The sequence below is a fragment of the Phaseolus vulgaris genome, chromosome 7 (genome assembly GCF_000499845.2).
Source record: "Phaseolus vulgaris cultivar G19833 chromosome 7, P. vulgaris v2.0, whole genome shotgun sequence".
In the NCBI taxonomy this organism is placed as follows: Eukaryota; Viridiplantae; Streptophyta; class Magnoliopsida; order Fabales; family Fabaceae; genus Phaseolus; species Phaseolus vulgaris.
The window spans coordinates 20,308,638-20,336,501 of NC_023753.2; the positions used below are offsets into that span (position 1 = coordinate 20,308,638).

Consider the following 27,864-nt stretch of genomic DNA (forward strand, 5'->3'; position numbering starts at 1 on the left):
CACTTAGGAATCCACTTCATAAATCCCCTAGGAACAACATATTTTTCTGATTTTTACAGAATCTGACAGAATGGCCTCTTTTCATGCAGTAGAAGCATGTAACAACCGGTTGTTTCGACAGATCAATCGGTTGTTTTTCTGGCAGTTTCGAAAATGACTTTGAAAATCTATCTTGCTTGTTCTGTGGGTTAAAACTCAATCCAGCTTTTCCAAAAACACAGTTTTGAGATGCCAAGACATTCTCAAAGTTGGATTGACCTTTAGAAAGCTTATCTACAGTTTTAACAAGATAATGAACTTTCTTTTCATAATTTTCGCAATTTTCACAAATAAGAGTATCACACTTGCAAGAGGAGTTTTTGTAAACTATTTCAAGGTTTTCAAAATCTGTTTTTGAATTTTCCAATTCCTCTTCCAGTGTTTTGACTCTGCTTTCAAGCCAGCTATTCATTCCCTTTAACCGGTTGTTCAAGAGGGCCAATCGGTTAGCTTCTTCATGTGTTTCTTGAAAAGCTTGAAGCAATTGAATGTAATTTTCAGAGTTTGAGGAGTTAGAAGAACTTACACCACTTGAGTCATCTTCCTTTTTGGCCATGAGGCAGAGGTTGAGGCTTTTTCTGTTTTGCCTCCTTTTCCTTCGTGTTTGACTTCTTGACCTTACTTCCTTTGATTCATTGATGTTCCCATGAGTAGCTTTGAGTGTGTCCCACATCTCTTTAGCAGATTTGCATTTTGATATCCTGAAAAACTCATTAGTATCTAGTTGATATGAATCCAAATAGGAATGACAATAAAATTGGGAATTTAGGGTTACGGAACAGAATAAATTCAAAACAGTAACAATAAAAACCTGGATAAAGGAAGGCGCCACAAACAAAGTTTGATAAGCCTAAGGATGATCGCCACAAGAATTGGTGGATTCTTGATAAGATCGCAAGATACAGGGAAAAACCCTAGCAGAGAAACACTCTCTAAAATTATCAAAATATTTGTCCCCTATTCTGAGTTTCAACAGTGTATAAATTACAAAAAATCTTTTCTTGTTTGTAAGAAAATAAGACGATACTACAATCTTTATATTTCAAGAATGATCATTTGTCCCAATGGTTAGGTTGATACTTTGTACTTGGTCCTGAGTTCAAATCCTAACTCCAAATAAAATAATAATATTTTATTTTAATATTCCAATCTTGTTGTGCGTGGCCCTTGGGCTTGGATGTCCGCATCATTCCCTCCCTCTTGAGAAAGACCTTGGAGGATGTCCGCATCATTCCCTCCCTCTTGAAAAAGACTTGAAGTTAAATCCAAAGCTTCATCACCTGCAATAAAAGGAGACAAATCAGACACATTAAAAGTGCTACTCATATTGTCCTTACTTGAAAGATCAATTTTGTACACATTGTCATTAATCATTTCTAACACTTGAAAAGGTCCACCCCGTCTAGATTGGAGCTTGGATTTTCTTTGTCTAGTTAAAATTTCTTTCCTCATGTGTACCCAGACCCCATCTCCAGGATCAAACATTACTTTCTTTCTTCCTTTGTTAACTTGTTCAGAATAACCTTCACCTTTTTCTTCAACTTGTGCTTCAACCTTTTTATGTTGCTTTCTCACATAGTCAACCTTAGTCTGTGTATATTTATGCTTTAAAATAGAAATGTTAGGCATAGTTAACAAATATATTGGAGTTAAAGGATTTAATCCATACAAAATTTCAAATGGATCACAATTCGATGTGTTGTCAACAACCATATTGTAAGCAAACTCAACATGATTTAAACATAATTCTTGGATAGCCGTCACCTTTTCATAATCTACATGAACTCCTTTGGCACTTACCACAAAACACAAGAATGCAATTTGTTTAGTACAAAATATGCATTTATCAAGATTAGCATACAACTTTTCTTTTCTAAGAACATTCAAAACAGCACACAAATGTTCCTCATGTAATTCCAAACTAGTGCTATAGATCAAGATGTCATCAAAATACACCACAACAAATTTGCCCAAAAATTCTCTCAAAACATAGTTCATTAATCTCATAAAAGTGCTTGAGGCATTTGTTAGCCCAAATAGCAACACACGCCAGTCATACAATCCATATTTTGATGTAAAGACAGTTTTCCATTCATTCTCATTCCTAATCCTAATTTGATGGCAACCACTTCTTAAGTCAATTTTTGAAAATATACAACCACCATACAATTCATCCATTAAATCATCTAACCTGGGAATATGGTGTTTATACTTAATGGTAATGTTATTGAGTGCTCTGCAATCTGTGCACATCCTCCAATAACCATCATTTTTAGGCACCAAAATTATTGGAACAACACATGGGCTCATGGTCTCTTGTACCCATCCTTTGTTCATCAATTCTTCAACTTGAGTTTGGATTTCCTGCAAAACAGAATCAACACTAGGAAGAAAATTAATTTGGTTAGAATGGTTATCAACCAAAGTGTTGTTTTTGCAATAAGGTAAATAAAGAGGTTTGCTAGAAAGTAGCAACTTCTTCACTTCATTCACTTTCAGTAATCCACTCATTTTTCTCTCATGTGTTTCTCTCTTTTTAGGTGTTTCACTCTTGCTCTGTTTTGGTGTTTCACTCATCTCTCTTTTCTCTTGGACTCTCTTTTCTCTCAATTTGATTTGATCCTCACACACCTCTCTAGGAGATAAGGGTTTGAGAATGATCTTCTTATTATTCTGCATGAAAGAGATTTTATTGGTGAAGCCATCATGAATAGCCTTGGTGTCAAACTGCCACGGCCTCCCTAACAAAATGTGAGTTGCCTCCATTGGAACCACATCACACAAGACATTGTCATTATATTGTCCTATGGATAGGTTCACCTCCACTTGTTTACTCACTGTCATCTCTCCATCTTCACTAAGCCATTGAAGCTTGTATGGCCTTGGGTGCGGTTTTGTCTCCAAATTCAATTTGGTAACTAGTCTTGAGCTAGCTACATTGGTGCAACTTCCTCCATCAACTATGAGTGAACATATTTTCCCTTGAATGGAACATCTAGTATGGAAAATATTTTCCCTTTGGGTTTGGTCCAAAGCTTGCATTTTGCTTCCCATAAGCCTTCGAATCATCAACAAATCACCCTCCAATGTATCCAACTCCTCCTCTACCTCTTCCTTCTCTTCTTCACTTGAAGGTTCACTGACTATTTGTGTCTTTGATAAACTGATCATATTCTTTTTTGTTGGACATTCTGAAGCATAATGTCCTCTTCCCAAGCATTTGAAACATTTTACCTCACTTGTTTTCCTTTTAGGTGGTGAGTTACTATATCTATGAGGTGACTTCCTACTTGAAGATGTGACTGAACTTGAGGGAACTCCTTTATCCTTCATCGCCTTATCCTTCCAATTGAAATTTTTATTATTGTTAGAACTCCTCATGATTCCCTTCCTCTTGAGTTGTTGTTCTACTTGGTTAGCCTTGTACAACAACTCTTTCATGCCAACATACTCTTGCATCTCCACAACATCCCTAATATCATGATTCAATCCATTCAAAAATCTTGCCATGATTGCTTCATTTTCTTCATTCTTTCCAGCTCTAATCATGGTCACCTCCATCTCTTTAAAATACTCTTCCTCACTTTTATTTCCTTGAGTCATTCTCTGAAGTTTGAGTTGCAAATCCCTATTGTAGCTTGTCGGAATATATCTCTTCCTCATAATCCTTTTCATTTCTGCCCAAGTGTTCACCATGGGTTCCTCATATCTAATTCTCTACCTTTGGTATTTATTCCACCAAGTTAAGGCATAATGTGAAAATTCAGTTGTTGCCAACTTCATCTTCTGCTCCTCATTATACTCATTGCAAGCAAACACATGCTCTACTTTAATTTCCCACTCCAAGTAAGCATCAGGATCACTTTTCCCATTGAATGTGGGAATATTTAATTTTATTCCATCAATTCTTAGAGTTCTTTGTTCTCCATTATTTTCTCTTCTCCTCCTCCTATCTCCTCCTCTATTTTCTGGATTTACTTGTTGTGCTTGCTCCATTTGATCCAACCTCTCATGGAGTCCATCACTTTGTTGTTTCATTATTCTTTCCAAGTGTTGTGTTAAGGCTTGCATCTATAGTTGAGACAGTCCACTATCTGACGGTTCCCCTGCCATGCTCAAGTAAACAGATTACAAATAACAATAAGTTTGGGCCTCACACCACTTTCCCACGTGTTTACACTCAACACTCGTGTTTCACACAATAAGGCTTTTTTTTCTAATGATCACACTGCCTTTTACCACTCTTTCTCTACTTAAGGTTCTTACAAGAATCAAGCAATCAATAATCCATAATCACTTTCAAAAGTAGCAATCAGAATCAATTAAAAATAATAGTAAAGAACAAAATAGTGAAGAACAATTTCATTATCAACAAACAAGCAAGACAATTAAAAAAACAGCAAGCAAAAACAATATATAGAGAAAATAAAATATGTAGACAGGACACTTTTAGACTTTTTAACAAACACCAAGTATGCACTGAATAAGAACTATTTTTTTTTTCTGTTTTCCTCTTGTTTTTTTTCTATTTCTGTTTTCCTCTTCTTCTTCCTTTTTTTTTCTCTTCTTTTCTTTTTTTCTATTTCTTCTTCTTTTTTTTCTATGTCCCAGTGGTTAGGTTGATACTCTGTACTTGGTCCTGAGTTCAAATCCTAACTCCAAATAAAATAATATTATTATTTTATTTTAATATTCCAATCTTGTTGTTTAGCTTAGTTTTGGGGTAGTTTCGATGTTGTAATCCACCCTTTGATTAAATCTAAAGCATAAGCATCTCAATCTTTGTGAAAGTAAAATGTTTTCAAACTAAGTTAAAACAATCGATTGTTTTGTCGAAACAACCGATTGTTTATACTTAGGTGTTTTGAGAAAAAGATTGAAAACTGTTTTTAAAATGGTTGAACTGTTAAGAACCAAAACAACCGATTGATTCGAAGAAACAACCGATTGTTTGTTTTGGGACCATAACAAAAAAACTGTTTTATCTTTGACTGAGCTTTAAATGTTTTAACTGCTTACGCTCCAATCATTAAATGCTTTAACCAATCTTTTAATGCAATTTAAGAGTTTATTAAGATTTGATAACAAACTACATCTTTGAATAAATTCAGAAAAACAGATTTGACAATGAATCTTTGACAAGTTTTTGCTAAGAGTTTTTGAGTTTTTCAAAGAGCTGAGATTGCTAAGAGTGTGTGATTGATCAAAGTTGTGGAATAGGATTCTGCTTGTATTGATTTCAGATTATCTTCTGTAACAAGTGTAATCCTTGTACTCTGTGAAACAAGTTTCGTTTCTGTGCTTGCTAAGATTGGTTGTGTGTTTTTGAGGGGACCAAGATCAACAATCTTGGTGTAGGTGTGTTAACCAAGGAGAGTGTGTTTCTTGAGGTGTTCAAGGTCATTCTCTTGGTTGTTGTGTAAGTGATCAAGGTGTGATTGCTTAGTGGATTTCCTCAGGGTTTCTGAGAAGACTAAATGTAGCTCTGGGTTTGGAGTGAACCAGTATAAACAACTATGTACAATCTCTCTATCTCTATCTCTTTAAATTCAGTTTTGTTATTTGATAACTGGTATAAACAACCGATTGTTCCGGTAAAACAACCGATTGTTTTTCCAGTATTGTGCATTTGCTTAATGTTTTGAAAAACTGATTTCTTAATCAAGGTTTTCTTGAAGTATTTTCATTCTAGGCTTAAAAGTTTACGAAAATCTTTCTTAAACAATTCACCCCCCTCTCGTTTAAGGCCATATATTCTAACATCTAGTGCAGAAGCTAATACTTTTTGAGAAGTACAATCAAGCTTGGCCATCTTACATTCTTCATTGGTCCATTGGGACCAAGGTTTTTCAATAAAAGATCCATTCTTTTTAAGCTTTGGAATGAAAGGGCCATTTTCGATTGAATCCCAAATTCCTTGATCAATGGATTCAACAAAGATTTTCATTCTAGCCTCCCAATACTTATAATTCAAACCACTAAACAAATGTGGTTTGTAGATTGAAGCACCTTCCTCAAAAGATAGTTTTCCAGCCATAGAAAAAGATTTTCGGATCAAACTTGATTATCTTTCAAGTACCAAGCTCTAGATGCCAATTGTTAGAATGTATGGCTTTAAACTAGAGGGGGGGGTGAATGGTTTAAAGAGGGTTTTCGCAAACTTTTAAGTCTAGAATGAAATTACTTCGAGAAAACTTGATTAAGAATTCAGTTTGCCAAAAACACAAAGCAATATAGCACAGCACCAGAAAAACAATTGGTTGTTTATACCAGTTCACAAAATATAAACTGAATTTAAAGAGTTTAAGGATAGAGAGATTGAACACACAAGTTTATACTGGTTCACCCTTAACCAAGAGCTACATCCAGTCTTCCCAGAAACCACTGGGGAATCCACTAAGCAATCAACCCTAGATTACTTACAACACCACCAAAGAAGTGACATTGATCCCCTCAAGACACACATTTCCTTTGGCTCAGCACAAACACAACTAAGAATGTTGATCTTGACAACCTCAAGAACACATAACACTTCTCAGCTTCACACACAGAGTTTCTTCAAAGTACAAAAGGATTACACTTGTAAAAGAAAAGATCTGAAATCAATACAAGATGGAAATCCTATATCACACTCTCTTGATCAAAGTAATCTCAAAGTAATCTCAAAGCAATCTCCAACTCTTCAAAAGCAAAATCAGTGAAAAACTCAAATATGTTTTTCTTGTATTAAAACTAAGTTCTTGTTTGTTACATAAACACAACAAACTATTTATTGCATTCAAAGACTGATCAAAGCATTTAAAACCGGAGCGTAATCAGTTATAAAATCATTTAATGCTCAGTCAAAGCACAAAACAGTTTCCTGTTATGGTCCCAAAATAAACAATCGGTTGAATGCTCGAATCAATCGGTTGTTTTGGTTTGACAGCAAGTCAACCATCAAAAATAGTTTTCAGCCTTTCTAAAAACACCTAAGTATAAAACAATCGGTTGTTTCGACAAAACAACAGGTTGTTTTTCACTTAGTTTGAAAAAAACTTTTAATTAAAAGGTTTGAGAATGCTTAAGCTTTGGATTCAATCAAGAGTGGATTTACACATAAAATCTACCCCAGATCCTATTCTAAAACACCTCTACAATAGCAAGCACATCCTGCCTTCCATCAACCTTCAAAGGGTTTGGATTCTTCAAAGCTTGAACACACTTGATTCAACATGTATGACACATGAAGGCGCAACACGTGAGGATAATCCTGGGTGGCGTTAAAACTCATTAGGGTTAGGGTTTCCAAGGAAGCTGCATGCATGGCACGTGAATACTTAAGGCACCCACGAAGCAGATGGCGCTAAAGAATGGGTGCACAAGTTGGTACCCAAGCGGCCACTCTGATTATTCGTTGCACTCCAGTTAAGGAAGGTTCCATGTGCTAGATACGCTAAGATTACCTAAATAGTGGCACAGGGACACTTTCCCAAGAACCCTAGATAAGGGTAACAACACAAAGGTAAACCCTAGTTTCAGCCTATATAAAGGGTGCCAAGAACCCTAGTAAGGTACGCAGTTTCTAAGACTGAAGCTAATATACACACTTGGTGTTTCTTTGCCCTAATACTGACTTGAGCGTCGGAGTGCAAACGGCCGCTAGGGCGTCCCTTTGTCTTTTGCAGGTGAGAGGTTTCTTGATTAAGAAGGTGCGTTTCTCAAGCAAGACTTGAAGGGCGGTAACAATTGTTAGAGTCATCCGATAGAGCGAGTCAACCGGCAGGAATAATTATTATTATTAATATTAATAATATTATTAATATTAATATTATTATTAATATTATTAAATATTTTAAATATTATTAAATATTTTTAATATTTTTAATATTACTAAATATTATGAAATAATATTAAATATTATTCGTATTATTAATATAATACTAATTTTATTATTTAAATTATTGTATTAATATTATTAATTTTATAATATTAATAATATGTATAAATTAGTTATGGTTATTATTATTTATGATTTTATAATTCTTCATATTATATTAATATTTTTAATATTATGTATATAATTATTATGATAATAGTTGGTAGGTAATAGAGATTTGTGGATGATAGTTCGTAGATAATAGAGATTCGTGGGTAATAGTTGATAGGTAATAGAGATCCGTAGGTAAAAGTTAGTAGGTAATAAGATCCGTGGGTAATAGTTGGTAGGTAATGCTGAATTTACCTACGGATTCAGAATCTGTGGGTAATGTCCGTAGGTAATGTTGTTCGTAGGTAATATCTGTAGGTAATGTTGTTCGTAGGTAATATCTGTAGGTAATGTTGTTCGTAGGTAATATCCGTAGGTAATTTTGAATTTACCTACGGACTCAGATCCATGAGTAAAAATCTGTAGATGATACTGATTTTTTTTTGTAGTGACATAACATATTGAAGCGCAGTGCTTCCTGGGTTTTGGTTACTAGAGACAAGCTACCAAGGAAACAAAGTACTCCAGACAACTTGTGGTTTTGATATTGTTTGTTGGTTGTTGCATCATTATGTGATGTTTTGGACTTCTAGTTATATATTTTTTTATGTTCAAGCCATTTGATTCATAGGTAGAACATGTATAAATTTTTTTGAGATGGTATGTTACTAAATTGTAATAAGTTCTAAATTGAAGGTATCTAACCTCTTTTGTGTATATGGGTTAGGACATAATTTAATTGTCGCATTTTATTTAATGTAATTAGTTCATTGTAGATAAAAAGAAATCAATTCACAATGTAAATTTCACAATGTAAATTTGTTTGTGACGTTAAAAATTCTTAAAAGTAACTCATTTCAATAATTTTCTTACTACTAATATTCAAAAAATCTAAAATTTGAATAAAAAAATCAATTTCAAGTCAATAAAAGGAAAAAAAAAGATATGGATGTACGATGTATTTGTATAAGTTTATTGGAATGCGCTTCTAAAACTAGTCAGTGAAAATTATTATAATTTTGAAGCCCATGTTTCTAAAACAATGTTAATACAAGATACTTGTTTATATCATGTAATTTTTTAAAATAAATACCAGAAATTCTTAAAATAATGATAGAAGACACTCCAGTCCACACCCCGTAAAATACTAGAAAAAGTCGGAAGTACGTGTTTGGTTTACTTTTGAAAAGTTATAGCAAAGACCAAAAACACGGTCGCTATAAGCACGTTAGGAGTGCACTGACTTTTGTTTATCCTTTCGCTGGTGGTTCCTCATTTCATTTCATTTGATCCAATCCTATAAATAAAGAGAAATTGATAGAAACAATAAAATAAGGTTGGGCAGCCACGCCATCATTGGCCTCTTCGCTCCACTTCCATTCACTCTGCTTCCACCATCCATCTCTCATTCATTCTAAATCAATCTTCAACAACATGCAGCTGCAAGGTATGTCTTATGATAGTAAACCTACTTATGTTTGAATCGTTAAAGACATATAAATTAATAAACGTAGCTATGTCTGTCTGTTTGTTTGTGTTTCAGATGGTTCTGTCGGTAAAGTGATTAACTTGATAGCCTCACATGTTGTGACTGCGTCCTTCGCCGGAATAATTTCTGAGCAGTCAAGGGTGCTCGCAGACCACAACATCATTCCCCACCTACGCACATCAGACTCTGGCCGTCTCATCAAGATTGAGAAGTTCTCTCACTATGTCGGTAATTACTAATTAATTAATTAATTAAACTCCTTTATCCCTTAATTAATTCTCATGCTACTCCTTCAAATTAATCCTTCTAATATTATCTAATAATCAAGATGAAACCCAACTCCTAATAACATCAATGGATGCACTCCCAACACTCCTACAAAAAGCAAGAAACCGATTGTGACATAATTAGATAAGAAATAAGTGATATAATCTTGTTGAGAAAGTGAAATTTTCCACCTTTTCCTTCAAGGCCCTAGAATAATTGTGCCAAAGCAGGAGAATAAATTTTATTTCATAATTATTTTTTTTCTAAATTAGACCTGTATTTTTTAAATTTTAATATAAAATTATGTTGAGAGATTATCTTGTTTAATTTAAATTTAAGCCCCAGTGAATGGAATGGGTCTTCTTATTCTTTGTTCATTTTTTTTATATCCCCGTATCGTCCCAATTTCTCGGCACGAGAGTCTTTTTCCTGCCTGTGTCGTTTCATTTACGCAGTAACCTCTTCGAAAATACAGATAAGTTTTTATTTTTCTTTGAAATTAATTTTTATAGAAATATACCACACAGGAATAATAACCAAGGGCGTGTTGGATTTAATTTTCTAAAACATTACATCTACTATACATATTTTTAATATTTTTCAATTGATTGGATATGAAAGTCCAAAACTAAGCGCGTTAAAGCACGTTAATCAAACTCACAGTAAGAGAGAAATTTACACCCACTTTCTCTGATATTTATTGTGCTTCATCATTGCTTGTTTTTCAGGGGTTAACAGCGACTAGTCTTGTCCGTTTCTCATTATTATTAAACTTTATCGGCAAAGATTACATCAACTTTATCGCACAAATAAAACGATTCACCTATTGTTTTAGAGCTTAAATTTAAATGATAGTTACTAAATATTGAAAAGGGAAAGGAAAAGTACAAATCAAAAAGTATTTTTCTTCAAATTTTATTTGATCCGATTTTTTTTTCTTTTACTAAAAAGGAAAATTAGTATTAAACTGGTTGGAGTAATCTAATTTATAAATCAGTTTTCATTTTCCTTCTTTTCCGGAAAAAAAAAAGAGAAAAAAATGAGTTAGGGTGGTCATGAACTATTGTTACAATGTATAATATTTTCAATGGGACATTAATATTCCACGCGATCATAAGTTTGACAATATTAAAAGAAGGAAGTGTAGTTGAAATTTGTCCTGTATGCACACCCTGCTTGAAATTCAGTATTATACTTTGACTTTTTCTTGGCGTTGAGAATATTTTTATTAGAATTCAAACCATGTGATTTCGTTGATTATAATTTAAAAAAAAAGGGAAAAAAAAAGAAAGAAAACATAGTTACATAGATGATGAGTTTGTTGAATGGTGAATGTGTGTTTTGCAGCTAGGCAAATGGGATTGGTAGAGAGCGAGGTTCCAGCAGTGTGCAGATTGGCCGATGAATATTTGATAAAATGGAAGGAATGTGAGGAAAGTATTGTTGAATATCTTGCTGATCAGAAGGACCCCACTTTACCAGGGAAATTGATTCATGAGTTTGAGCAATGCATCCTCACTTATTTCGCATTTCATTGGAACCAAGCTTCTTATGTCATTAGTCAGGTATATTTTCACTATTAAAAATGTTACTTTTATAACTATATAGTTAAAGATATTAATTTATAATTTTTTTTAAATTTCTCCTTCTTTTCAAATACTTCATATATTTTTGATAAAATATTATTTTTTCTTATTTTTAAAGGTTGTAATTTGAGGCAATTTACTATTGGATTGTCAATATATCAAGATTATTTTACTTTCTCTATTTTTATTATCTCGATAATAGTTTATTAATTTTTTTCAAGGTCCAACTTATTTATTTTCTCAATTATTTACTATGTGTAGTTTAAGATCTATCAAATAGGATTATCGGGTATTGATTACGATCCATACATTCAATATATCCAATTAAATATAAAAAAGTGTTAAATGCTTTTTTTAAATACAAAATATTTATTATTTTTTATGACTCTACTTGTTTAGAGTTTTAATTAAAAATATTTTTTTTATTTAAACTTTTTTTATCAAGATATTATAGATTGATATTTTATTAATTTTAATTTTTAAAATGTCTTATCAATTTTCTTAATAGACATGTTAAGGAAATTTTAATTCTTATTATTGTAAGTAAACCTTTTCGTCATTCTATTTCGTTATTCTATTGTACATTTTATATCAATTAGAGCATAAATAAAGAAATAAAAGAAAAGTATTACAACTTGAGAATTAATATAGAAAAATATTAAGTTAAGAGAAGTAGTGTTAATAATACTTGTTCTTTAACAGTTAGACTTTTGAAATATTATTAATTTAAAAAGTTCAACATTTTAATTACTCTAAAAAAAATATTGTATTGTTTTACTCTTCTATAAAAACTTGAGACAGTAGCTAAATGAAGGATTAACAACTTCTTTTTATGGAGCTTTTAAGGAAAACGTTAACTCTTATTAATAAATGAATATTACTTTTTAGGTGACTATATTTTGTTTATTATTAAAGTTTTTTTTTCTGAATTTTCAAAGTGTGTAAAAATGATTTTTGGACATAAGCAACATAGTTCACTTGAGTTGGTCTTACTTGCATTTACATGGGTCAAAAAGTACATGAATTTATACTCTTTTTTTCTCTTATATGAATAATAATTTACTTTTCATATATTTTAGAGTTTCAACTTTTATATCGAGTACTTCTTTTAACAAATAAGTAAAAAAAATTATATACAAATCTAAACATTTACGATATCATTGAAATATGCATTATGAAATGCGAGGGAATAGGGTGTGAGGTGAATGGCAGAATCATAGAGGGCAGAGTTGTAGGTGACTACTCCATTATTAATTATCACTGCATTGTTTATATTTACTTACGTACTTTTTTATGTGTTTCTTTGTTCAAGTCATACTTTTGTTAATTTAATAAAAAAAATTGTATTGTAAAAGATATTTGTGTTTAATTCCCTTGCATCAAGTGCAGGCATTGAGTGCTGAGTCACCAAAGAGAAAAGAGCTAAAAAAGATTCTATTAACAGCTACAAGGTAAATTTGATGGACTTATATGTAACTAATTTAACAATGAAAAAAAGTAGTTAGTAATAATATTTAAATGTATAAATTGAAATATTAATGAATTATTTAGACAAATTTAGTTGAAGTAATGATGGTGGTTGGTGTACAGGGAACAGAGGTTTGAAAGAGTAAGTAAGAATCTAAAAGTGGCTAGAGTGTTTACTACTTTGGTGGAAGAAATGAAAGTAATAAATGGTGACAAACAAAAGAGGAATCACACGATCTCCGCTATCAACAGTGAGAGATGTCCAGTGCTTCTACTCATGGGAGGTGGCATGGGAGCCGGAAAAAGCACCATTCTTAAAGACATTCTTAAAGAGTAAGCAACATATTTAACTTTTATATGAACATATTAAATTGGCTAGCTTTGGAAATTTACATAGATTTAACTTTTATATGTATTGATCGGTTTGGCAGATCATCTTGGTCAGGAGTAACTTCAAATGCTGTAGTGGTTGAGGCAGATGCTTTTAAAGAGCGTGATGTCATATTCAGAGCCCTTAGTTCAAGAGGTCATTATGATGACATGCTCCAAACTGCCGAACTTGTATGCTTCTTTGTCAATACCTTCTTTCGTAATTTAGCTATGTCTATGGATGAGATATAATAGAAGTTTATAAGCTAATGATTGAAATCTGAACAGGTGCATCAATCGTCCACTAATGCTGCATCATCTCTGCTAGTGACAGCTTTAAATGAGGGTCGAGATGTAATCATGGATGGTACCTTATCATGGAAACCATTCGTGGAACAAACTATTGCTATGACAAGAAATGTTCACAAATATAGGTACCGGATGGGTGTAGGGTATAAAGTATCTGAGGATGGTACAATAATTACTGAAAATTACTGGGAGCAACTAAATGGGGCAGAAGAACAACAACAACCAAGCACACGAAAGCCTTACAGAATTAAGCTCGTTGGTGTGGTTTGTGATGCCTATCTTGCTGTTGTTAGAGGCATTAGGTATGCATATATGTTTGCAACTTCTACCATGTTATTAGTTTGGGAATTGGTTTTATATGGATATGACAATGAACATTTTCCAATGGAATTTTGATAGGAGAGCTGTTATGACAGGGAGAGCAGTGAGGGTAAATTCACAACTGAAATCTCACAAAAGATTTGCCAATGCATTTCCTAGATATTGCGAACTTGTTGATGATGCCAGACTGTACTGTACAAATGCTGTTGGTGGACCAGCAGAGGTAAATTCCAACAACTTTTGAAAACTCTTGTGATGAAATGATTAATTATAGACTTGTGTACAATTAATTTAAAGTCAAAAGGCTAACAAGGTAGTAACACATGACAGCTTGTATGGTGGAAGGATGATGATCACAATCTGCTAGATCGGAAAGAAATAAATTTATTGGAAATGATAGGCAGAGTAAACACTGAAGCTGATTCCATCTACGAACTTTACAAGGAACCAAGTCTTATAATGGGATTAGGTTCTATTTGGAAAGACATTATTATTTCACCTTCAAGGTGTAATGCTCAAAAGGAATTAAGGGAATCCATTCAGAAAATAGAAAAATCCATTCAAAAACGGTAGCCAATATTATTTACCCAAAGCCAATTTTGGAGTAGCTAACAAGGTTTGAGGTATTAACTTGTGTTTTATTGTCATTCCATGTTGAAATGAAGATATTTGAATGTCTAAATTATATACTTGTCTTTAACTTTGTACAAAAGATGGTATAATCAAAATTTCGGTAATTTAGTTTTCATTTGTAAGTGTCTTATTTAACTCCTAATTTGTAATTGATTTGTAACTTTCTTATTTAACTTCTAATTTGTAATAGTAAAATACTATAAAAAACAATGAATATCATAAAAAACAATGTATCTATATATAAAAATACATATAAATGAATATCATAAAGCGAATTCTATTTTTTTTTTCAATTTGGTATAAGAGTTTAGAAATTATTTTTTTATAAATTCATGGAGATATTAGCTGAAGAGATGGTAATGGTATAGAAATTTACAATAACTAAAAATATTTTTATTTTTTAAAAAACTTTCTTTTATCAAGATATTGTATATTGATCTTAGATAAGATTTTATTAATTTTAATTTTTAAAATGTCTTATCATTTTTCTTAATAGAGATGTTAAGAGAATTTTTTATTCTTATTATCATAAGACATTTTCTTGATTCTAATGTAAGGTCCTAAATTCTCACGTCTAAAAACTAATATAATAGGTATGTAATTTTTAATTAACATATAAAGATAAATGTATATAAATATCTTAATATATATTTTCTTTATAGAGATTTTAATATATATAAAAGTTTAAAAATAAAACATTCAAAATAAAAACATCACATCTTCTAGCTGCTCATTGAGGAGCTCTATCACCTGCAACCTCATTTATTTCCGTGTAAATACACGAATACATGATTATCATAGTTAAAGAAAACAAAACACAACAAATAAAAAGGTAAACTAGTAAAAAAAATTCTATATAATTTCAATTTTAATTAACAAACATAAAGACATCAACTTTCATACATTTTCACAAAACCATCAAGTGTCTATCAAATTCATAATTCATCTTTCTCATGTCAGACTTCTATTGACCCACAACACATAAACACTTGACTCTACTTTGGGAAAACCAATATTAAAATTAACATTGAGAGACCTGCACTTGTCATACAACCCATTGTGAATCCACGTAACCATGCATATAAAAATATCTCAACCTCAACCTCTTCGTAGGACAGGGTTCATATAATCTGAAAGACCAGGTTTTTTTTCACACTCCAGACATAATCATATGAACCTCCTTCAACTCTCACCACCTGGTACTTTTCATCTATATGATTCCAAGATACTAGTAGACTCGAGATCGTTCCTTTTAAAGAGTACATAACAAATCAATACACTATCCTAAATATTTAAACATGGTAACTTTTTTCCTAAAAATACTATGTCTCAATCACATTTTCACATCATTACATACTTCATTGAACACCATTAAATCACATCAAAGTTTAAATTTCTAAACAATTCAATATATATAACAAATTTCACATAAATGCATAATTATTTACTTTTTATCATATAATTAAATAAATAAAAATTTATATTTAATAAAAATAAAATATATAATAAACCAAGTTTCCATAGGCAAAAATAAAAATTTCATTTTTTTAGCTTGAGCAAAAATTATCTTGTTTGAGCGAGAATGAACCTCTCTCAAGCAAAAATCCTCTCGCTTGAGCGGATATTAACTTGAGAACATCCCAAAATTCACTCGATTTTCGCACATGAAGTTAGTGAGAAGTGCACATGCGTGGTCTCCACGCGGCCACGCGCAGTAGGTCGCCCTCAAACCCTAAGGGTCCACGAGGCGACGACAGAGATAAGGCCCCCGTGAAACAACAATCCTATCAAAGGCCTAATACGAGGGGGCGTGGGAGAGATAACATGTCGCCAAGGCACAACTTCATAGTGGAACTAAAAGACCTCATCGCTATCCCAAACATAGAATAGAGGCTGAAGGTGCCTCCCAAGATCGACAAGAGGCTCGGGCCCAATGAGAACGCCTGGTGTGAGTTCCACAAAGCATACGAGCACCCCATACGCAATTGCTTAGCGCTGGGACACCAACTAGATGAGTTGGTGAAGAACGGTCTCCTAAGAGATTATCTGCAAGAGAAACAGAGGACCGAGGATGCGGCGACAACAGGGGGTGGTCTGGGGCATGAAGTCCCCGTGCATGGTGAGGTCCATACCATCGCAGGAGGGTTCTCGGGCGGAGGCTATACCGCTTCTCAGCGAAGGAGATACGCACGAACGGTAATGTCGGTAGAAGCAAAGAGAACCGACGATGCCTTCGACGTAGACCTGGTCTTTACTAAGGCCGACCTAGAGGACGTTGTCCCCCATGACAACGATCCAGTGGTGATTTCGGCGGTAATCGTAGGAAGGAAGGTGCACCGTGTGCTAGTAGATCAGGGAAGCTCGGCAGACGTAATGTTCTAGACGACCTTCAACAAACTGCAACTATCCCCCGACATGCTAAGGCCCTTATGGCGGCTGTCTCTACGGTTTCGCAGGAGACCAGGTATAGGTGCGGGATACTTGGAGTTGAGGACTACCTTCACAGATGGCACCGCGTCACGAACAGAGAGCATTAGGTACCTTGTCGTCAACGCCTTCTCTGCTTATAACATGTTGTTGGGTAGACCAACACTAAATAGGTTAGGGGCGGTGCCGTCGACAAGGCACATGAAGATGAAGCTACCGGACCTGACAGGGAAGGTGATTACCATCAAACCAGATCAGAAGGAGGCCAAGCGATGCTACGAGAATGGCCTCAAAGCAAGGCGAGGGGTATCTATGGTCACTAATGGACCACCGTACACTGAGGGAAATCCCCTGCCCAAGATCAGCCGCTCCAAACCTGACGAGGTCGTAGCAGAAATCGCCCGCAGGACCAAATCTGATTCGTTTGGCAGCTCTGGGAAAGAGAGATTGGAGAGAAAGTCTCCAACCGAAGCAACATCCCCGATCAAACGGTGCGAACCCTGGTTGAGAAGACCGTAGAGTCCATAACCGGGATAACCAATGAGGATTTTTTAGGTAGTTGGCTCGACCCCCGAACAAAGACAAGGTCAGTTTCAAGGTCTTACACACAGGGGAAACAGAGTATGTTAAGAACCTGGAGAGAAAGACCAGGTACCAAGGAATGCAACCCCGTTAGTTTCGCAACCGCTCTCCCCCGTGTGGACCAATTCCCTCAGGAAAACAAAGATCTTTGGGGACGAAGCATGCATGTTTAGGCGCTGAAGCAGGGCTCAGTTCCTCGCACACGGAACGCAACCGACTACAAGTTTATATCAGTTAAGCAGGAATATTGTACGTGGTATTAGATGACACTCTTTTTCCCTTACAATGGTTTTTTAATGAGATTCCCAGATAATTAGGATTGAAATATTTTCTCGAGTTATGTACAATTCAGTTAAGAACTTGTTTTCCTTGCGTTGGAGGTCTTGTGAGCGGAGAGGTAGGTTCGTAGAGAACACCTCCCCTCTCGAGTGAGAGTGCCAAGGTTGAACGAAATAGTTCGCCAAATAAATCATCCTCGCCCTCGAGCAAAGCTGAGGTCAGTTAATAGATAAATCCTTCTCGCCCTCAAGCGAAGCTGAGGTCAGTTAATAGATAAATCCTCCTCGCCCTCGAGCGAAGTTGAGTTCAGTTAAGCAGTTGTTTTCCTCGCGTTAGAAGCCTCGTAGGCGGAGAGGTAGGTTCGCAGAGAACACCCCCTATCGAGTGAGAATGCTAAGGTTAAACGTAATACTTATCAGTTAACTCCTCCTCGCCCTTGAGCGAAGCTGAGGTCAGTCAAGAATTAATTTCCCTTGCACTAGAAGCCTTAGGAGTAGAGAGGAAGGTTCGTGAGAGAACACCTCCCCTCGTGAGTGAAATTGCCGAGGCAATAATTCGCTAGATAAATCCTCCGCGCCTTTGAGCGAAGCCGAGGTCAATCGAGAGAATTCGTCTCCCTTGCGAAAGCGCTAAGAAGGGACAACCCAACTCACAGTGAAACCTCTCCTCATGATAAGGGGAACATGCAACAGAACACTAAAGGAAATGTCTCGGCGCCAGGCACCATGATAGAAGCAGTCATGAGAATTAAAAAGCAGCTCGACATATAGAAATAAAGCAGATATGAGTTCGTAAAGTAAAGGTAGCAAACAGATAAAAGAGTTTGAATATTATCTAAATACAAATCAAGGAAGGACCTTGGGAACGATCTTCCCATTTTCAACCAGGTTCAACGCGGAGAAGGTCGTAGTATCCATTCTAGGATGCACACAAGCAACTTGAGCAAGAGCATCCTTAAATCCCTCGTCGTAAGCGTCGAGAACATCTCCAGTCTGGTCAGCCTCAGCTTCCTCAAAGGTTTTGGCTTGCTGACGAAATTCGGCCTTCGCTCGATCCAGTTGCGCCTCAAGGCTGGTGGACCTTCGTTGATGACTTTTTATGGCAAGTGCATCGCGTTTGTCAGAAGTACTAATTGTCCCTAAGGACGGATATCGATCCCACAAGGAACAATGAATTATCGAGTACAATAATCACTAAAAATAAAAACAGAACAATTAAAAGAATTTTGAATTAACTGTGATCAATAAGAAAACAAACAAAGAATTAGTTGTTTCGATTGAAAAAATAAGGATTAGTTTCATCTCTCTCACTCTCAAGTATTTTGATTAGCATGTCAATATTAAGTTCTTTGATTGAAATTGATGCCCATATAAAAATCATTTATATTGATTCCTCGCATATAAAATCCTTAAGAATGTCCCCAAACTATTGATCTCTCGCATAATTATAAGAACAACTTAGAACGAAGCTCAGACGTTTAATAGCAATTAACATTTCAAGTCTATTCCTAACACTCAAATATGTTAAGTATTGTTGTTTAGGTCCGAACCCTAAAAATACCTCCCGGTCAGATTTAAGATTCTCAATTTGTCACGGAAAATTAAAAGTAAAACAACAATACCAATCATCAATCAAGAACTGAATATTAATATATAAGATATCACCTCAATACATAAGAGTTTGAGCAGATTACTCCCAATCCCAAAAGGGTAGAATTAGCCACGCATACTTCTAGCACCTTCCATTCTCCCAATTGGGTTAACATTCACTCTATGGTGTTTTCCTCTCAATTTGGCACCCTAGGGTTGAGCCTCTAGCCCTCTATTTATCCTAGTTTTCTAGGGTTAGGTTGCTTCCTGTGTCGTGCTAATGAGCTAAATGATAAAACATAAAAAGGTCCAATCTTTCTTTGCATCTTTTTCCATTTTGGGACCTTCAGGCTTTATCTTTTTAGCTCAAATTATTCTCCTTTATTTCAAATCTTCAGTCTTCCCTATAAATCTGCAATTAACACCAAATTTAGGAATAAAATAATCTTATTCAAATAAAGCTCATAAAAATGTAAAAAAGTATAAATTCATAAATTAGGGATTATTTTATATGTAAATTAGCAATAAATCCTCATAAGTGTCTATATTTTAATATGAAACATTACTGAAATTAGGCATTTATCACTATCCCCAACTTAGAATCTTGCTTGTCCTCTAGCAAAGTAAATGAATATATTTGAATTTAAATATCAAACAACTTAATTCACTAAACAAGAGATCAAATTAAAAACTTATAATGCTTCCAAATTCAAATATAGAAAAATATAGACACAATCAACTTCCAGGATCAAAGCAAAACAAACAAATGACAATTCATCAAGGAATATCTTCTCATATGCCTCACAGGTGAGTGTTTCTCTCTATTTTCACTGAATCATAACAAATCACGGTTGTTTTTCATTTTATCTTCAAATCACAAACATATTAGAAACATGAATCTTGAGGTCTTTTGCAGGGTTGTAGTGAGACTAGGCTTCCAAAAAAAATATTGGTTTTTCTTAGATAACAAAATGCACATCTTAAAGAAGAAGAGCATACCTACAATTCACTTATAGAGAACATATATGTTATATAATAACCACTTTCTTTCAATGTCCTTTTTCCTCATTATCTTTATGACTTTTCATGATTTTCATGATGATTTTTTTTTCTTTTCTAATTCTTTTTCTTTTTCTATTTTTTTTTCAATAATAGGAAAAGATTATTCCTGTTTTCAACTTTTTGAGCTTTCACAATCATAACCAACCACTCTCTTTTTCTATATGTATTGCATCTATGTTCTCCTTCCTTAAACATGCTAAAGGGTTGGAAAATATATCATTAAAGGTTAAGGTGCAATATTAACAAAAATTTCTTGGCCCAAAAGGGGATATAAAAAAAATGGAATTCTAATATAAAGGTTGGCTTTTTGGCCCTGGCTCCTAATTAACACAAAAAATGCCTCAATCATCTTCATGCTCTTTTATGATGCAAAAAAAATAAAATAAATAAAGCAACCACAACTGTCAATTCATCAGTAAAATTCTCAAAACTGTTTAAGGTTCACACACTCACTTGGTTTAATTGGTCTCATTCCTTTTTGTCTTGTCATTATCTGTCCTAATCAATCATCCTGTTAAATTTTCATGTATCATAATTTTAACTACATTTGAATAGGGATTCAATCATATTTTCTTTTCTAACCTGTGTCTAATTCATCTCACTATTTAATATTTAAACACAAACTCTTTTTTCCACAATTCAAAATTAATATTCTAGTTCTTTTTATTTGAAAAAAAAAACTAGAAAATAAACAAATTAAAACTGAAATTTATTCAATAAAGATAATTCAAAACCTAAAACTAACAAACTAACAAAAACAACAAATTTATTCAAAATACAAAATAAGCAATTAAAACAAACTAAACAAATAAGAAAATAAACAGAAAACAAAATAACCAAAAAATAAAATAAATAAAATAAGATAAAATTCAAATAACTGAAAAGAAAAGAGAATTAGAAAGATAAAACCATATTTTTGCTCAATCCTCTCTTTTTAAGAAGTCATCCAGCTTTTTATTAAAATCTTTATCTACAGTCTTCATTTGCTGGATCTACCCCTAAATAATAGAACCTGTCCCCAGGTCAAAATACATAACATAGGTTGGGTTTCCCTTGAAATTCTCCATGGTTTACCAGCTAGGCTTATTTGATAAGAGTGATTGGCTAGACATAATTTCCTAGGCACTTCATTATTAAAACCATATGTTCTCTCTTAATTGGTGATAGGTACAATCATCATCATCTCTCAGTCTTCTCTAACTTCTCCTTACTTCTCTTTTCTTTATTTTTAACTTCTATTCTTCTGGGTTGTCTTCTCAATTGCTCAATCTATAAAAACTTGTTTTCTTAATATCATAAGACAACTCAAACAAAGATTAGTATAACAAGCAAATATTTTTTTTAAATGAAATAAAGAAAAACAGAAAATTTAAAATAACAAAAGAAAGAAAAATAAATAGTAAATGAAAAACAGAACAAAAAAAATAAAATAAAAGAAACAAAAACTTAAATAAAAACTAAATAAAATAATAAAACTATAATTTTTAACAAAGAGAAAAATAAAATAAATAAAAACAAGAATAATATATAAAAACTTAAAAAAATACAAAATAAAACAAAACAGAATATATAGATAGAAAAAAAACTTGCGTAAAATAAAAACTAAGAATGAAATCAAAGAAAATAATAAAACTAAAAATAAAAATAAAAATAAATAAATAAATATTAAGAAAAATAAATAAAATAAAATAAAAATAAAAATAAAAATAAAACAAAAACAAAACAAAAACTAATAGTAATAAATAATAAATAAATAAAAACTACGTAAATATTAGTATTTACAAAGTCTTTACAAAAAATATTCAAATCTAAAAAAACTAAAAACTAAAAAATTTATTCACATAAAAAAAAAATTAGTATATTCATAATATTTAGGAAATTATACTCAACAAATCAAACCATGTTTCCCGGCAACGGTGTCAAAAACTTGAAGACTTTTTACGGCAAGTGCACCGCGTTTGTCAGAAGTAATAATTGTCCCTAAGGACGAATATCGATCCCACAAGGAATAATAAATTATCGAGTACAGTAATAGCTAAATATAAAAAACAAAACAATTAAAAGAGTTTTGAATTAACTGTGATCAATAAGAAAACAAACAAAGAATTAGTTGTTTCGATTGAAAAAATAAGGATTAGTTTCATCTCTCTCACTCTCAAGTATTTTGATTAGCATGTCAATATTAAGTTCTTTGATTGAAATTGATGCCCATATAAAAATAATTTATATTGATTCCTGGCATATAAAATCCTTAAGAATGTCCCCAAACTATTGATCTCTCGCATAATTATAAGAACAACTTAGAACGAAGCTCAGACGTTTAATAGCAATTAACATTTCAAGTCTATTCCTAACACTCAAATATGTTAAGTATTGTTGTTTAGGTCTGAACCCTAAAAATACCTCCCGGTCAGATTTAAGATTCTCAATTTGTCACGGAAAATTAAAAGTAAAACAACAATACCAATCATCAATCAAGAACTGAATATTAATATATAAGATATCACCTCAATACATAAGAGTTTGAGCAGATTACTCCCAATCCCAAAGGGTAGTATTAGTCACGCATACTTCTAGCACCTCCATTCTCCCAATTGGGTTACAATTCACTTTCTGGTGTTTTCCTCTCAATCTGGCACCCTAGGGTTGAGCCTCTAGCCCTCTATTTATCCTAGTTTTCTAGGGTTAGGTTGCTTCCTGTGTCGCGCTAATGGGTTAAATGATAAAACATAAAAAATGTTCAATCTTTAATTTTCCATTTTGGGACCTTCCGGATTTATCTTTTTAGCTCAAATTATTCTCCTTTATTTCAAATCTTCAATCTTCCCTAGAAATCTGCAATTAACACCAAATTTAGGAATAAAATGCTCTTATTCAAATAAAGCTCTAAATGTAAAAAGGTATAAATTCATAAATTAGGGATTATTTTATATGTAAATTAGCAATAAATCCTCCCCGTAATCTTGGCCTTAGACTCCTCATCAGCCTCTTCCAACTCAAAGACTCGAACCCGCAGGGACAGAACTCTCGCCTCCAGCGTAGTAACCTCTTGGCGCTTGGAATGGAGTAGTTTCGAGAGATGAACCAACTCCTATCTCAGAGTAGCCTCGCGGGCAGCAAACGAGCGAGCTAGCGAAGAGTCCCCCGATTCAGCCTTGGACAATAAGCAAGAAGCGCCCCAAAGTTGAAGCCCAGTCTCTCCCTAGCAGTAGCTTCATCCGGATTCGTAGTCACCCCTTGCTGAAAGCCCTTGATGGCATGTTGAAGGGCAAGGGGCAGTTCAGGGACGGGAGGAGAAGAAGCACCAGTCCCACCAAGGTCAAGGAGTAGAGAAACGTCGGTCGTGCGACCCCGGGGCGAGACAGAACGGCCGGAGGAGGATGAATGTGAAACCATCACCGGCGTAGGTTTGAGTTTCTTTTAGATTGGCCCCTCAGCAGAATCCTCGTCTGACTCGATTACCACAGCTTTACCCCTGCAAGGGAGTGAGGTGGGAGACGGTTGGATGGCAGTGAGAGGGACCGAAACCCCGAGATTGGAAGGAACGGGTGAAGACGCAGCGACAACAAGGGTGCGGGCATGCTGGAGAGAAGTGCCCACGTCCCTGGAAACCCCGTGAAGGCAAGTGAGAATATCAGTTAACTTATCCCATTTTTCTTCGCTCAAACCCATGCCTGCATACAAAGTTCAAAATATATGGAGATAAACCATGCGAATGTGCGAAAGAAAAGCGTAAATGCGACGTTATAGTAACAAGAAACAACCATCCCAAAGTTTAGGGTTTCTTGAATCAAAAGGAAACCCAGAAACAGAAAGTGATTGATGCAAAGATTAAGGAACACAGACAGTTATCCAGAACCAGTAAACAGGTGTGAATGAATCAGGGTTCATACCTGCGGTCGTTAGCGAGAGAAGGCAGAAATGCGTGAAGGGAGTGCGCGTATGCTTGAGGAAGAAAGCGAAATGGTCGAAGAGTTTCAGAGAATGATGTAACAAGCGATTGGACGCGTGCGTTTTCAAAGAAGTTTGAACGTAAACGGGAAGTGTAAGTGACGTTAAGCCCTAGCCGTTGATTAAGACACGTGTGCACAGATAAGACAGGCCCAGAAAAACGTCACTTTGGCGCTGTATTTACGTTCTGTCGCACAGAGCCACGTAGGTCACCCAGGGCAAGGACATAGCCTCTTCGTTGAACGAGTTACAGCTCGAGGTTGGGGGGCTTGTGTACCGACCGGTCCTCGGGCGTTGACTAAACCACTGGTAATGTTGGTCCACGTAAGCAGGTCCCACGAGCAGCACGTACCTAGCAAAGCACGTGCGCCAAGGAGCTAAGAGTGGTCAGACATCAGTCATCAGGACGTACCGACGTGCCACTAGACGACAGTGTGAAGAGGTCGGACATCGGAAACCCAAACAGTAGAGATGGGCCACGAGAGGTGGATCCCAGATCACACACCAGTTATCAGTAAGGAAGAAGCCTAGATCACATGGGTCCATGCGTGTAGAGTGGATGACGCGTTCAGGTGTAACACAAAGTGTAGAGCCACTGGAAAGATATGACTCGTGAGGGTCGCGATCCAGGGGTAAGCTGCATGCATGGCACGTGAATAGCTAGGGCACTCCCAGAGGCGGGTGACCCCAGAGATCAGGTGCACGAGGAGGCATCCAGGTGGTCATCCCATCAGAGGTTGCACTCCAATTAAGGGACTCCACGTACTAGGTTATCCGAGAGTAAGGTAACAACAGTGTTGGGCCCGCCCATCAGAAAGACCCATTTCAGGTAAACAGGAAACCATAGTTTCAGTCTATAAATAGTAAGTTAACAAACTTGACAAGGGAGAATTCACTTGCGCCGTAAAACACACAGTAGCAAGATTATACAGTTTTCGGTGTTTCCTAGCCCTAATACTGACTTGAGCGTCAGAGTGCAAACGACCGCTAGGGCGCCCTTTGTCTTTGTGTTTCAGGTGTTCACACAGGAAAGGCACAGGCGAACGCAAGGACTCTAGACGTGAGAGTGACGTAGGCGCACGAAGGCGTTTCGAGTCAACCGGCAGGAACAAGAATGAAAAATTGATCCAGGCTCTCCGCGCAGAGAATGGGGATATGAGGAAGAAGCTGGTGGAGGGAGGACCATCTGCTGGCAAGTCATTCACCTCCCTTCCCAACCCGAGAGCGGTTGAAGAGACTAAGGATAAGGCTCCCACCCATGAAATGGATGGAGAGTCCTGCCTCAACAAGTCAGTTAGAACAATTGGCACTTGACTCAGTTCACAGACACCCCTTCACCAACTCCATCATAGAAACTTTAATGATAATGCAATCATCTCCGTAGTTGAACAATAATAATTAAAACTGTACCGCCCAGGTGGTGGGAAGTGATGACGTGGCAACAAGGTATTATATAGGCGTGTTCAAAGGGGCACCTGGCTGGCAGAAGGGAAGGAAGTTGGGGGGCTCGTGTAGTCGCCAGTTATTAAGTTGGCGTGCTCCGATCTCTAGCATACCTAAACCGGCGGTCACCAGGTTTGAGATGAAGTCGCCGGATGTGAACCCTGACGACCAAGTGATTAGAGATCGCCGAAAGAAGGACTTCGCCGAAGGTTCAGGGATGCTTGTTCCAGGCTTTCGAAGTAGAGGATAAAGTTGTCAGATATTCATTTCCTAGCTAGCCAGAGGTTGAGGTCGGGGAACAGCTTACCCAAACATGCACGATGAAGCAAGTGAAGTAGATCATGATGGCGGCCGGCGAGACCACAGGGAAGGTGTGTATGATGACACCCGTATCGCCACACAGAAGAGATCGCGCTCCAAGGCAGCTATACACCGGGTTACTCCTCGCGTGGATAACGTAGTCGAATAAAGCCTGAAGAGTAAGAGGTGACGCCCAAGTCAAGGATGCTCCAGATGGTGACACGTGTACAGCTGGATGCGAGCCACGTGTCCAGATGTGTAACTGTTAGGAGAGAGAAAGTGCACAGGTATATAAGAGATTCTAACGAACTTCTGAGGTACGCGCGTTTTAGAATACTTCTTTTACGCTTGCGAGAACTGGAGTACATTGAGAGAGAATTTTGCACGGTTCCTGTTCTTAGTTTTCTCTTAGTATTTTGGTGGTTCAGTCGCTGACTTGGGCGTCGGAGCGCGATCGGCCGCAGCGGCGCCGTTTTGTCTTTTGCAGGTTCTTGAGGTGAATCAAGGTGAAGGACGGAAGCTAACACGGCGCAGAGTCGATCCAGATTCGACGAGGCAAGGTTCTTGCGTCCCGGTCAACAGGCAGGAACATCAGGCGCCCACCGTGGGGCCGTGTAAAACCTGTTCCCATCCACAGCGTGAGTTCTTGGAGTTTCTGCAGTTTCTGTGTGGTTGTGTGCTAGTGCAACCATTTTCCGCCGTTGGTTCAAGCTTTGTTCGGTGAATTTGCGTTTTCCACCGTTCGCTCGAGGTTTTGTTTGGAGGATTGGGGTTTTTCCCCGTTTGTTTGAGTTTTGTTCGGTGAGGAGAAGTTTTTCGCTGTTTACGCGAGTTTTAATCGGTGAAATCGAAGCTTCGACGTTCGTTCGGACTTTCGACCGGTGAATCAGAAGTTTCGGTGGAGGAGTGGTAGGTTCGTGCTGAGATTGCAAGTTTCTGCGAAGGTCTTTGCTGTTGAGATTGCGTTCTTGAAGTTCTTTGGAGTTTGCAAAGTTCTGACTGATTGATTACTGGATCGATCGTTGCCGAAGGAGGTTCTGTTCGTCGATCGTTGTGGTCTGCTAAGTTTTCATGAGAAAGATGAGAAGCAACCGTTCAAGTCCAGTTGTGCTAGTTGCTGTTGAAGGCGCCATGACTATGGCGCAGATGGTGGAGATCATGCGTGCGCTGCAGGCGAATGTGGAAGCCTCGCGCATAGAGCAGGTAAAAATGCATGAGGACCTAGTCGCCTCTCGGGCCAGGAATGAAGAGCTCAGCAAAGTGACTGAGGAATTGCGCCAAGCTCTTCAGGAGCAGAGAGGGCGCCCAGTCGCTGAAGAGGTCGCACCGTCGTCGCCGCCTCGCGTTTTCCCCATGCCATTTGTTCAGGCGATCACAGACACGCCAATCCCTGCGAGTGTGGTACCCGTGAAGGCTACTTTCACCGGTGTGGAGGATCCTGAAGCGCATCTCACCATGTTCCACACGCAGATGATGCTGTCAGGAGGCTCGGATGTTGTGTATTGCAAGATGTTTGTGAGCACGCTCCAAGGAACAGCGCTGGAATGGTTTGTGAGCCTGCCTACAGGCCACATAACCAATTTCCAGCAGTTTTCGAAGATTTTCGTCGAGCAGTACATAGTGAACAAGGCGCCGCCTAGGATGTCTTATGATCTGTTCGACATAAGGCAGTACCAGGGAGAGTCCCTCAGGGACTACTTGAATCGCTTTGGAGCGCAGATGGTCTGCTCGCTAGCCAAGGACGAAGAGATGCTGGTATACGCCTTCAAAAAGGGCGTGCTG

General features: G+C 36.1%; 2 protein-coding genes across 4 annotated transcripts; one reads left to right on the forward strand and one right to left on the reverse strand.

The window, feature by feature from the left end:
- Positions 1-1,176: 1,176 nt before the first annotated feature.
- LOC137829223 (uncharacterized) lies at positions 1,177-3,735 on the reverse strand. The gene has a single exon (XM_068636021.1). It carries the CDS (start codon positions 3,733-3,735, stop codon positions 1,177-1,179), a length of 2,559 nt encoding a protein of 852 aa, XP_068492122.1.
- Positions 3,736-9,192: 5,457 nt separating this feature from the next.
- LOC137828436 (calmodulin calcium-dependent NAD kinase-like) lies at positions 9,193-14,564 on the forward strand. 3 transcript variants are annotated; one of them, XM_068635016.1, is made up of 9 exons: positions 9,193-9,455; positions 9,552-9,725; positions 11,112-11,329; positions 12,740-12,801; positions 12,941-13,150; positions 13,249-13,378; positions 13,475-13,797; positions 13,895-14,039; positions 14,147-14,564. In XM_068635016.1, exons 1-9 carry the CDS (start codon positions 9,443-9,445, stop codon positions 14,387-14,389), a joined length of 1,518 nt encoding a protein of 505 aa, XP_068491117.1. In that variant the 5' UTR covers positions 9,193-9,442; the 3' UTR covers positions 14,390-14,564. The 3 variants fall into 3 exon arrangements, 2 of the variants coding, with proteins under 2 accessions (XP_068491117.1, XP_068491118.1); XR_011083878.1 differs by having other exon boundaries at positions 9,221-9,455; positions 13,912-14,039; XM_068635017.1 differs by having other exon boundaries at positions 9,337-9,455; positions 9,552-9,721.
- Positions 14,565-27,864: the final 13,300 nt, after the last annotated feature.